Consider the following 13,924-nt stretch of genomic DNA (forward strand, 5'->3'; position numbering starts at 1 on the left):
AGCAGCAAGTACATCAAAGGATTCTAAACATCTATTATGTAGAACATACATACCTAGACACCCTATGTTTCCATCTAGTCCTATGTAGTTGAGGTCTGCTTTAGCTGCATCCTTGTCTCTCTCGTCCTCCTGTGTCCAGTCCTGCAGATCAAAGATTTTCTGCTGACGATAGTACGCATTGCTATCAAAGTTTATCTTTGCGTCCATACACATCACTTGGGAAAAAACAAAAAAAATTGTTAATGCCTTTATCTTTAAAAAGGTCAAATACTTCTCTGAAATAGCAGCAAAGAATCCTGTGGCACCTTATAGACTAACAGACGTTTTGCAGCATGAGCTTTCATGGGTGAATACCCTCTTGCATCCGAAGAAGTGGGTATTCACCCACGAAAGCTCATGCTGCAAAACGTCTGTTAGTCTATAAGGTGCCACAGGATTCTTTGCTGCTTCTACAGAACCAGACTAACACGGCTACCCCTCTGATACTTCTCTGAAATACTTAGTTTATTGTATATTAGGGCACCAAATAATTCTTTTTTGGGCTTACATGCTAACTCATGCAGCCTTCATTCCATAAATTCCAAGGCCAGAAGGGACCATTGCAATCATCTAGTCTGGCCTTCTGTATAACACAGGCCATAGAACTTCCCCAAAATAATTTCTAGAGCACATATAGAAAACATCCTATCTGGATTTTAAAATTGCCAGTAGTTGAGAATGCACATGACCCTTGGTAAATTGTTCCAATTATGCCTTACTATTAATATTACATTCTTCATTTCCAGTCTGAATTTGTCTAGTTTCAACTTCCAGCCACTGGATCTTATTACATCTTTGTCTGCTAAACTACAGAGCAGTTTATCATCAAATTTCTGTTCCCCACTTAGTTATTTATAGACTAATCAAGACACTTCTTAACCTTCTCTTTGTTAAGCTAAACCAGGGATCGGCAACCTTTGGCATGTGGCTCGCCAGGGTAAGCACCCTTGCGGGCTGGGCCTGCAGTGACTTGCAGCTGCAGGCCAATGGGGCTGCGGAAAGCCGCGGCCAGCACATCCCTTGGCCTGCGCTGCTTCCTGCAGCCCCCATTGGCCTGGGACTGAGAACTGCAGCCAGTGGGAGCCACAATCGGCCAAACCTGCGGACGCAGCAGGTAAACAAACCGGCCTGGCACGCCAGGGTAAGCACCCTGGCAAGCCACGTGCCAAAGGTTGCTGACCCCGGAGCTAAACTGACTGAGCTCCTTCAGTCTACTCACCATTAAGGCACATTTTCTAATCCTTCAATCATTCCCATGGTGCATATCTGAACTCTCTCCAATTTATCAACACCTTTCTTGAACTGTAGGCACCAGAACTGGACACAGTATTCCAGCAGTGGTCGCACCAGTGCCAAATACAGAGATAAAATAACCTCTCTACTCCAAGATTCTCTTATTTATGCAAGCAAGGATCACGATAGCCTGTTAGGAAACAGCATCGCACTGGAAGCTCATGTTCAATTGAATACTCATCACAAGCCCCAAATCTTTTCCAGAGGCCATGATTCCCACCACAGAGTCCCACATCTTGTAAGAATGGCTTATACAGTGGAGTCACATCTTCCACGGGGGTTAGGTTCTAAAGTCAGTGCGTCAGGTGAAAATTGCGTAGAGTCAAAATTACCCTTGAAAATCCCTTAAATCGCCCATAAAGTACAGTATACTTGCATGGTTTTGTGTATACAACCCTGTACAGTAGTATGTATAAATGTATAATGTATATAGTAATGTACAGTATATAATAAAGAGTACATATGCAAAATATAATTTTACACTACTGTATTTTTAATTACAGGGGTCGTCTGGGCTTGATGTCGACCCAGGAGACGGAGGTGACAGAGCTTGGGTGACGGAGGGTGAGTCGTAGATTAAGTGGTTGGCTCTGGTTCAGCTCAAAAAGTTGATTGCGCAGGCTCATCTGCTGCTGATTGTTTTTTCCTTGAGAAACAGTGATCGGCAACTATCACTGTTGTCTCTTGAGCTGCTCAAACATTTCTTATACGGTCTCAAATCGTCCATAATACTACGTGTGATTTTGAGGCTGTGTTCCATAGAGGAATCGTATTCAGAAATTACCGTATTGTTCCGAGTATAGGCCGCTCCTGATTATAAGCCGCACCCTTAAAGTTTGGTGCTATTTTTAAAAAAATAAATTAACTTTTTTTAACAAAGAAAATATACACATTAGAAGAACAGTAAAACAGTATTTTATTTAATGAATAGGAAGACATGTACCAGTATTTTTAACACTTAACACGTTTGGTAGTCCTGCTTTTGACGGCATATGTTATATACTCAGAAATATTGAAAACTATTTTGTAGTTAAACTGTAAATAAAGAAGGGAAAAGGAATGGACAACAAGGAGACTGATGAGACCAGTTCTCACCCTCTCCCCTGAACAACAACAAACAACATTAGCAAATGTTCTTAAGTCATCCCTCTGAGAAATTTTAGTCACTTTCACTGCCTGTCTCTCCATCAATACTGGTATCTGCTCAGGTTTTCATCACTACTTCCAATGCTTTCTACATCACTCCCACTGTTTTCTTCATCATTCTCCTGATCCACTTCTTTCTGATCTTCCCACAATACATCATCTTCACTACCATCCAATGCATTTGACAGGCAACATTTTTTGAATCCTTTGATGATTGATTCTGAAGATATCATTGCCCACGCAGAAATAATCCACTGACACAGCAAAGCCACTGATGGTTTCTTAATTTTGCCGCTTGGTGTGAGGGCATGATCTCCAGCCACAAGCCATTCAGAATACTGCTGCCGTAGATGGTCTTTAAATGGCTTGTTGACAACAACATCAAGCACTTGGAGTTGGGATGTCATACCCCCTGGTATTACTACCAGATCTGATTTCAAGGATGCAATCTTACTTTTTACATCAGGTGTTAAATGTCCTTTAAATGCATCCAATACCAGCATTGCTTTTTTTTGCAAGAAGAGCACCAGGCCTACTCTTCCAAACAACTGATAGCCAATCATTCATCAGCTCCTTGGTCATCCATCCCTTTTCCTGACATCTGACAATTAAGCCTCTTGGAAGACTTTCCTTCGGCATAGTTTTCCTTTTAAGTATCACATAAGGTGTCAGCTTATGACCATCAGCTGTAACAGCTAACATTGCTGTGATACGTAATTTTTCATTGCCTGTGGTTCTCAGAAGAATGGATTTTGCTCCTTTTTGATCCACGGTTGTATTACTTGGCATATCAAAGAAAACGGGAGTTTCATCAGCATTTCCAATTTGGCTCAATGGATAGTTGTGCTTTTTCCTGAGCTCTATGACATACCGTTGGAATGCAAGCAGCTTTTCATTGAAGTCAACAGGTAGTCTTTGTGCAAGTGTTGTCCTGCGTCTTAGAGAGAGGCCATTTCTGAGCATAAATCTACGGCACCATCCAAGGCTTGCTTTAAATTCATACCTGGGAATTTTTAATTCACTGGCAATTTCTAATGCCTTCAATTGTATGATTTTTCGGATGACAGGCATTTCATTTTTTCTTTGCTCTTGAATGAAGGGAAGCACTGCTGCATCAACTTCACAATACCTGCCTTTCTTAGGCCCTCTGAACGATTTCCTCGTAGAAGCCGAGTTTTCTAGTTTCTTCTGCATCAGCTTCCATCTACGTACATTTTTCTCATCTACGTCGTATTTTCTGGCAGCTTCTCTATTGCTTGTTTGTTCAGCGTATTTTAAGACTTTTATCTTAAAGTTTGAATCGTAACTTCGCCTTTTCCCTTGACTGGTTGAATTTCGAATCTCCACATGATCAGCCATATTGGTATTTTAAGTTAGCCCCTGTACAAAAAAAAAACCTCATCCTCAACTCTCAGCCCCCTCAACCTCTTAGCCCCCTCTCCTTTACACGGCCCTTCCTTACCCTCTTAGCCACCTCCTTATTCTCTCAGCCTACCTCTCCCTCACACAGTGCCCACTACTCACCCTATTAACAACCTCCCCTCAGCCCCCTTCTTCATCACACAACCCCCTCCTCACCATATACCGTATCCTCCCGAGATAATACCGGTAAAAGTAAACAAACGCCCTCGACTCCCAAGTCAGCGTGCAGAGCTATGGATACCTCACAGGGACGTAATGCTCCCAAGTCACCATGAGGAGCTACGGATGCCTCACAGGGACATCATACTGGTAACTTGTGGGCTTCTCCAGCCAGGGACGGCTCCAGGCACCAGCTGAGCAAACTGGTGCGTGGGGCGGCAGATTCTAAGGGGCGGCATGCCGCTCAATCCTAGGGCGGCACGACTGCTTTTTTTTTTGGTTTTGTTTGCTGCTCTGGCTGCCCTATAGGGTGCGGAGGAGGGGAGCGCCCTGCAGCAAATTCCACAGGGCAGCCCGCGTCCTTCCCTCCCTGACGACCGGAGCAGCGCGGAGCCCTCCCGGAAGACAGCACGGCAATTGGGGCCGTGGGGTGAGCTCCCCGCTGAAGTGCTGGCCGCCCCCCTTCTCTCTCTCCCCCCGCTCCCCCTGGCCGCCTCCCTCTCCCTCCCCCCAACTAGACCAGGCGTCCACTCTGTAGCACAGGGAGTCCCCCTGCACCCTGGGTCTGGCCGCCCTGTAGGGTTTTTTGTTTTGTTTTTTCCCCTGCTTTGCCAGCCGTGATGTTTTCCCCCCTCTTCCCCTCCTTTGCCGCTCCAGCCGTGGTTTTTTTTTTCTTTTCTCCCCCCCGCTTTACCGCTCTGGCCGTGCTGCCGGTTTTTTGGTTTTTTTTTTACACCTGCTTTCCCGCTTCAGCTGCACCGTTTTTGTTCCCCGCTGCCTCCTTACTGCTCCCGCTGCACCAAGTTTTTTTGTTGTTGTTTCTCCCCCCCCCTTTGCAGTTTCAGCCGCGCAGTTTTTCGTGGCCCCCCCCACCCCCTGCTCTAGCCGCACTGTTTTTTTTCCCCTGCTTTGCCGCTCTGGGATTTAAAAGGCTCTGGGCTCCCCGCCGTGGCGGGCAGCCCAGAGCCCTCTGAGTCCCGGCCGCGGCTGGGATTTGAAAGGCTCTGGGCTCCCTGCCGCGGCGGGCAGCCCAGAGCGCTCTGATTCCCGGTGGGCTCCCCGCCGTGGCGGGGAGCCCAGAGCGCTCTGATTCCCGGCCGCGGCTGGGATTTGAAGTATTTTTATTGTTTTTTTTTTTTCAAGTTCCTGATTATAGGCCGCACCCCTAATTTAAAGACTTAAATTAGGGAAAAAAGTGTGGCCTATACTCGGGACAATACGGTAAATCATTCGTGTTTCGCTGCTTAGAACACTTCAGCAAATTTATGAAAATTCCAACTTGCTGGCTCTTCCTCTTCATCATCATCTTCTGTAGACGATTTTATCAGTTCCTCTAACTCAGGGGTAGGCAACCTATGACATGTGTGCCGAAGGTGGCACGCAAGCTGATTTTCAGTGGCACACTCACTACCTGGGTCCTGGCCACAAGTCTGGGGGGCTCTGCATTTTAAATTTAATTTTAAATGAAGCTTCTTAAACATCTTAACTTTATTTACTTTACATACAACAATAGTTTAGTTATATATTATAGACTTGTAGAAAGAGACCTTCTAAAAACATTAAAATGTATTACTGGAACGCGAAACCTTAAATTAGAGTGAATAAATGAAGACTCGGCACACTACTTCTGAAAGGTTGTCGACCCCTGCTCTAACTCTTCGTTAGTCAATGTTTATCTATGGCTCTCAATTAATTCTTCATCGACATCCTTGAGGAAGAAATTGAAGTCATCACCACCTACTTGCCTGGCCACCTGCCAATTCATTTCACTTCGTCAATGCTCGGGAAACCTTTAAAATCATTCACACATTCTTTCCATAGGTTTCGCCAACATGCATTGACTTTTTCAGGCTTGATTGCATCCATTGCCTGTTTAATATAAGTGATGCAATCGGCAATGTTGAAGGACTTCCAACACTCAATCACATTAAGATTGGGATCAGCATCCATAGCGCTACATATCCGTGAGAACTTGTGTACATGGCCTTGAAACAGCGAATCACGCCTTGGTCGAGAGGATGGAGGTGGTATTAGTGGGGAGAAAGATGACTTCAACATTGTTATGTGCAAACTGGAGTGCCGCAGGGTGGCCAGGAGCATTGTTTATGATCAGAAACACTTTAAAGTCAAGTCCTTTCTCTTCGAGGTACCGCTTGACCTCCGGAATGAAACACTTGTGGAACCAATCCAGAAATAATGCTGCCATCACCCAAGCCTTTTTATTTGATTGCCAGAACACAGGCAGGAGATTTTTGTTCTTGCCTTTTAGGGCATGGGAATTTGCAGCCCCGTAGAGCAAGCCCAGCTTTATTAAATGCCCAGCCTCATTGCCAAAAAACAATACAGTCACATGGTCTTTAGTTGCTTTGAAGCCAGGGGCTTGTCTTTCTGATTTCAAAATGTAAGTGCGGTTGGGCATTTTTTTCCAGAACCACCCAGTCTCGTCGGTATTAAAAACTCGTTCCAGAAGATAGCCCTTTTCTTCTATGATTTTCTTTAATTGTTCGGGGTAGGCTTTTGCTGCCTTTTCATTGGCAGATGCAGCTTCACCAATAGTCTGTACATTTGAGGTTGAAGCGGTTCCTAAAACTGTTAAGCCAACCTTGGCTGGCTTTGAATTCCTTCTCATCAGAAGGCTATCCCTCCTCAGCAGGAGCTTTGAACAGCGCGTAGAGGCTAAGAGCCTTTTCTCGCAACGTGTTGCCATCAGTAGGCACACGTTTACTGTTCATGTCTTCCAGCCATAAGTTTAATGGCTTTTCAGTCTTCATTAAAGTCTTATCACGCACCTGGCTCGTCACCTTAGTTATTGGAGCACTTGATGCCACGGCTTGACGAATTTCTCTCTCTCGAATCTCGATGGCACAGATGCTAGATTTGTTGCAGCCATATTGACATGCCACGTTGGAGACCGACATAACATTTCTCAATAAATCCAACACAGCCAGTTTTTCCTCCAGCGTTGAAACAGATCGCTGTTTCTTCGGCTAAGCACCAGATGAAGTAGTTGGCTTGAGTTTAGGGGCCATGTTGTATGAAAAATGAACACTAGAATCACACTCAGTGCGGCGAGATGCTCACACTATGAGAGGCATGCGGGAACTAAGACCGACTGAGGGAAGAGCAGATTCACATCTCCCATCTCATGCTCACTCCAGGGCATATGCTCACTGAGTGGAATGGTGGGTGGAATCGCCCGCACTATTTAAAAAGTATCTTGTTTTTCTTTTTTTTTTGCCGAGCGCATATAGTTGAATTCACACAAGTTAAATGCATGTATGATGCAACTCACCTGTACTCTTTTCTCCTAGATGTATACATTTATCCATATTAAAATGCATGCGGTTTGCTTTTGCCCAATTTACCAAGTGATCCAGATCACTAGCAATAACCTGTCCTCTTTATTTACCACTCCTCCAATTTGTGTGTCATCTGTGAACTTTATCAGTGATGATTTTATGTTTTCATCCAGGTCACTGATCAAGGTGTTAAAAAGCATCAGGCCAATCAATCAATCCCTGTGGGACCTTACTAGAAACACAACTGCTTGTATATGGCTTCCCATATACAATCGTATTTTGAAACCTATCAGTTAATCAGTTTTTAAACTATTTGATGTGCCTTATTAATTTTGTAATGTTCTAGTTTTTCAGTCAAAATGTCTTGTGGTACCAAGTCAAATGCCTTACAGAAGAGTTTTAAGTATATTACATCAACACTATTACCTTTATCAAACTGATAATCTCATCAAAAAAATTACGTTAATTTGACAGGATCTATTTTCCATAAAAATATGTTGATTGTTAATCAACCCAATTACCTTCCTTCAACTCTTGATTAATAGAGTCCTCTATCAGTTGCTCCGTTATCTTGCCCAGGATCAATGTTAGACTGACAAGCCTATAACTACCCAGGTCATCCTGTCTACCCTTTTAAATATTGGCACAACACTAGTTTTCTTCCAGTCTTCTGGAATTTCCCAAATCTTACTGCAAATCAACATTAATGGTTCAACAAGCTCCTCAGCAAGCTCTTTTAAAACCCCGGGATGCAAAGTTCTGCTAAAAATACTTCAAGTAAATATCACAGGACTAGCTAATACCAGATTACCGCACATTAGAGGAATTACCTGATCTCTGGCCTCCTAACTTGCAAGTACCTTTACATATATAAATGTGTTTTTTGAAGAGTGATTTTTACAATATTTGTTGCATTTTTAGTAGTAACGTGTCCAGAACACGTGAGACAAACTCACCTAAATAGGGGCATGTCTACACTTACCTCCGGAGCAATCGATCCAGCAAGGGTTGATTCATCACATCTAATGAAGACGCGATAAGTCAACCACCAAGCACTCTCCCGTCAACTCCGGTACTCCACTGGAGCGAGAGGTGCAGGCGGAGTCGACAGGGGAGCAGTCTACTTACCGCAGTTGAAGACACCGTGGTAAGTAGATCTAAGTACATCGATTTCAGCTACGTTATTCATATAGCTGAATTGCGTAATTTAGATTGATGCCCCACCCAGGGTAGACCAGGCCTAAGAAACTGTGCAGACTAATCCTTGCACCATGCCCTTTGTATATCTTTAAAAGCGCCACCCACTTAGGTTTCTGCTTTTAAATTAAAGCAATGTGCTTCATAAAGCGAGCATATAACTAAGTCAAAAGAAATGCAGAAAGTCTCAGCAGAACACCAAGGAAGTTTTTCCCACAGATAGCGGAGGGACATTGCTTAGGATTTTAATATCTTCCCCAGACTCCTCGCATCGATGAAATGCCATGTAGAAGGTTAACATTTTGTCAGTTATTTTTAGTAAAAGTCACGTACAGGTTATGGGCAAGAAAAAAGTTCATGAAGCCCACAGAATTATTGGGTGGGGAGCTCGCTGAGGGGGGACAACTGAAGCCCAGGCCCCAAGGGGGGAGAAGAGATCCCAAACCCCAGTCCATGGGGGACGGTGAGGAGGAGTTCAGCTGGAAGCTCTGCCCTCCTTCTGTCTCCCACCAAAGCAGCTGGGACCTCTAGGCACCCTTTCCTCAACCTCCCACAGCACAGGGGGGAAGCTAAAAATGCCATGGAGGTCTCTGAAAGTTACAGAATCCGTTATTTCCTCGACCTCTGACAATCTTACTTAACCATGTACTAAGGAAGCTGACAAAAAGGAGACCCAATTACACTAGGTCTAAGTTGAGAATATGAAGCACAGTTTCACTACAAAAAAGAATGACACACACTACACAGTCTTCATCCTAACACTCTTGTATAAAAAGTGCACTGAACTGCCTGCACAAAGCTAGATGTGCAAATCTGATCAGCAAGGATCAAGCTGAGACTAATACTGAAAATGTTTAAGGAGGAACAGAGATGTACCGATTCCTACAACATTCCAGCAGATTTAAAAAAAAATACTAACAACAACAAAATAAACCTGTGGTGGCTGAAAGACACTTCAAGCGCGTAGCTGTACTTTCACCCCATCATCATAGATACTAAGGAAAGATAAGACAAATGAGAAACAAGAGAAGGTGCAAGTACCCAATCTAACCATAGAACTCAACTGAAAGGACTATAGTTGCTTGTTATTTAAACTACATTTCCAAATTAAGATAGTGTTTTCGTTATAACTTAACTACACACCAAGAAACTGCATGAAATGCTGTAAGACGCTTTGGGTGAAGGAAGTATAGCTATAATTTAACCTTTTTTGTATCTGAATACAGGCTGTCTGAACAAGTCTTCTAAGGGTACATCTATACTACCTGCCCGATCAGCGGGTAGTAATCGATCTATCAGGGATCGATTTATCGCGTCTCGTCTAGATGCGATCAATCGATCCGCGAATCGACACCCGTACTCCGCCTTGGCAGGAGGAGTAAGTAGCATCAACAGGGGAGCCGCAGCAGTCGACTCGCCGCCGTGAGGACGGCCAGGTAAGTCAAACTAAGATACGCAGTAGCTGAAGTCAAAGTATCTTAGTTCGATCACCCCCCCAGCGTAGACCAGCCCTAAGACTATCAATTGCCTTTAAGGCAGCTATTCTTAATTGCTGCAAAGTCAAAACTGAAGAAGCAATACTTTTTATACACAGACTTTTGAGATAGTTTTATTTCAGAGAGGAGAGTTTAAAATAATCCACATCTGATTAAAAACTGCATTTCTTGGGTATCCTGTAGTCATAGGCATAATTTGAGTTCTATATTGGGGGGAAGGGGGGACACGCTCCAGTCAGGCCAATGTCTGAAAATTGCACTTTCAAAGTGCTTCAGGTTGGGCACACAAAAGTGCAGTCACTTCTTAAAACCTTGTCTAAAGAGTTCAACATCAAAGCCAAAGGGAATAAGATAAATTTGTAGTTAAAGAATTACAAGAGCTTGGATTCTTTCCAAGAGGAAAAGCTATTATTGCACACAACTGAACGCAACTTCATTCTTGTTCTTCTCTCAGGAAAAAATACTTATTCTTATAGAACTACACTACCACAGCTTGTTATACCACCAGTGTTAATCTCCATCTGAATGTTAAACCTTAGCTGCCTTTATGGAATACCATGCATGCAGCATTAGGATGCATTCAGTAGTAGCAGCATGGTCCACTAGTTTTGTATGCTCTGAGAATATGTTTACAGCACAAATATTTCACATAAACTAGTTTAAGTCCCACCTTAACTACTATTCAAAAACTGTTTTGAACATCTAACTATATAGGGCATTAGCATGAATACTGCAGTCCACGTTTACAATGAAAGAAAACTCCAAAAAGCATTAGAGAAATTTGAAGCCAGCCCCCAGTAATTTGCATAGAATTCACACCATGTAGAGGGCTCCCAGATCCAGTGCTGAATATTAGGGCTGTCGATTAATCAGAGTTTTAATCGCATTGTTAAAGAATAGAATATCAATTGAAATTTATTAAATATTTTTGGATTTTTTTCTACATTTTCATATACATTATATGCCGCACTGTAATTGAAATCAGGAGACATTGTAAACAAGAAGCAGGCAGGATTATATCCTGCAAATGTAAACAAACTTGTTTGTCTGAGCAATTGGCTGAACAAGAAGTAGGACTGAGTGGACTTGCAGTCTCTAAAATGTTACATTGTTTTGTTTCTGAATGCTTTTTTTGGTACATAGTTCTACATTTGTAAGTTCAACTTTCACGATAAAGAAAGTGCACTACAATACTTGTATCAGGTGAGCTGAAAAATACTATTTTATTTTATTTTTTACAGTGTAGATACTTGTAATAAAATAAATATGAAGTGAGCAGTGTACACTTTGTATTCTGTTGTAACTGAAATCAATATATTTGAAAATGTAGAAAACATCCTAAAATATTTAAATAAATGGTATCCTATTATTGTTTAATCATGATTAATCTTTTTCATCGCTCCACAGCCCTGCTGAATATGCTTGCAGATGTTTAGGTGCCAGTGTCAGTTTTTACTACATTTTTCAACGTACCATGTTAGTGCTAGATCCTCTTACTGTATATAGTTGGAGAAGCTTTAGCAGAACCCCTAAAACAGACATGTTCTGTGCAGATTCAAACTACCAATCTAAAAAATTCTATAAAGAAGGTACTTTACCAACTCCTGATGCATCTTCTACCATAGGGTTTATTTCTACCATGGTGGCATCATATTTCATGAAGAGATTATATATCTTGATCATATTATCTGCTGCTTCATCCACCAGGTTAGGGGGAAATCCCATTTTCTGGGCCAACTGAAAGTAAAACACAAAGTATTCTGGTACTCAGTTTATAACATTAGGCATTACAATCTTTTATAAATAATTATATATTACTTATACATTTAATATATAATTTTATATATAAGTATTATTATATATTACTTGTATAGCTGTGTTTAAAATAATATATAAAAGTCTAGCCTGTAGCAACAGAACTTCACCTACCCTGCCGGGAGTGGATCCTGACTTTTCTTTTAAAAAAAAAACAAACAGTCAATTGCATTTATCCTACAAGGGACAGTGAAATTAAGGCTCCCAGGCTATCCACTGGGCTAATTTAAGTACCCACATCTGGAGCTAGATTTACATTCTTTATTGTAAACTAAACACTACATTAAAATATCTAGTAATAACTTACTAATAATGTTTGGAAGTATCAGTTTTCTTTAATCAGCCAAAAGGCTGTATAAAATTTACTAAGTATATTTACAAAAGCAAAACTCCCTCTTTAAGTATGATTGTGTGGAAATGTACTCATTAGTACCCTGACAGCTTGTTCCTTTTTGATGCCTTCCACAATATCAATGGGTTCCTTAATTATCGCATCAGGAGTCTCTGCAGCAACATCTTCAATGTTAACACCACCATGAGAGCTGCCTATAAGTACAGGACCCTAAAGAAAGAAAATTTCAGTGTAAGACTTTTGTATCATTCACTATGCTAATTCTTTCCACAAATATTTTAAATAACCTCTTGTTTTCAGTATGAGATTCTTGGCTTTTGGCAATCCATTAAAGTTGTCTTTTATTCTCTTACTTTTGCTATCTTTTCATTCAAGATACTTATACAAGACTTTTATGATATATGATCATCAAAGAAGTTTTCCAATTCTAAACCCTTATACCAAAAGGAAGCTTTTCCTATCTTAATATCACTATTTATACTGTGGGAAGAACATACCATACTGGATTAAAGTTAGGAGAAAAAGGCAGTTATACAATGGTACATCACACCCTGTGCATCGCTTCTTCTGGTTACGCTGTCAGTGAACCTGAGAACAACCTTCATTTTCTTCATAGTTTACCACACTCCAGCCTTTGAAGGTAAATCGAGGTGTGTACAGCCATTTGCAATAGTTGTTGCACTCTATTCCTATTCACAGTGGATCATAAGCCTTGATAACTATAACCACCTCTGAAAACTTGTCACACGGTGCTTGACTGTTCAGTGACATGAGTTAAGTGGTGTCAATACCATTTCACGGTGCATAAAATGTATCAAAAAAACCACTTTCACAATTAATCCCAGAGGCACCAAAAACCCAATAGGCATGGAGACTGAACAATCCTATGACCCTGGAAATGATCCATCAAGTTCAGGGTTGAGGTATGTTTGCTCATATGAGTAAACCAACATTCACTGTCTCTACACGTGCAGTACTTGTTGCATGCATAATGAGAGACTTCCACTAGCTAAACTATTAAGTCAGTATTTCCAATGAGCACCTAAGAAGGGTTTAAAAAACATACTTCACAAGTGTAACTTCAATTACAGTTGTAGACAGCATGGTTGTTGCTGCATTGGACAGGTTTATTTCTTTTTTTTAATAAAAAGAAAATCATCACGGATGTCCTTCTTCCAAAAGGAAGGTTCTAGAACCATTTCTTAATATTTTGACAACTACATACTGAATACAGCTGCAAGGAGAACTACAAGTGCTTTTGAAAACTTTCTGGCATAATTACAACTCAGTATCGTTAGAGCGTAGAAGTATTAGTTTTGCTTAAGACATGACAAGTACATTTCACTCCTTCAGCTGCTTCTGCCTGCAAGGGTTTTATTTTTTGAAGCAAGACTTGACGCTATCAGAATGCATGATATACACAACAGAATCCTCATATTTGGGTTTGTTTGTTTTTTAAACTCTGACAAGTCTAGGAAAATATGTATGGTATTAATTGGGTGCTGATAATCACCCATCGCTAGGAGAATTCTTGTGCAAAAAACAAGAGTCCCCAAATTTATAAGCAATAAACTAATTACCAATGCAACCCTGTCAACATAGTTCTGTTTTACAAAGTCAGTCATGAAAAGGCCATCTACTTTGGTTAAACTTATCATGGCTGAAACTTGCATGATAAACACCCTTGCTTGAACAATGTGAAATTT

The 13,924-nt window shown here is 41.5% G+C and overlaps 1 protein-coding gene across 2 annotated transcripts in view; it reads right to left on the bottom strand.

Moving 5' to 3' along the window:
• The window catches only part of SUCLA2 (succinate-CoA ligase ADP-forming subunit beta), a 62,458-nt gene that overhangs the window by 12,168 nt on the left and 36,366 nt on the right, over window positions 1-13,924 (bottom strand). For both annotated transcript variants that reach the window (XM_045013706.1, XM_045013697.1), the window contains exons 5-7: window positions 12,300-12,428; window positions 11,650-11,788; window positions 54-215 (exon numbers count right to left, since the gene is read on the bottom strand). In XM_045013706.1, coding sequence (XP_044869641.1) covers window positions 54-215; window positions 11,650-11,788; window positions 12,300-12,428 — 430 coding nt within the window. The remainder of the gene's footprint in view (window positions 1-53; window positions 216-11,649; window positions 11,789-12,299; window positions 12,429-13,924) is intronic.

The sequence above is a fragment of the Mauremys mutica genome, chromosome 1, assembly GCF_020497125.1.
Source record: "Mauremys mutica isolate MM-2020 ecotype Southern chromosome 1, ASM2049712v1, whole genome shotgun sequence".
NCBI lineage: Eukaryota > Metazoa > Chordata > Testudines > Geoemydidae > Mauremys > Mauremys mutica.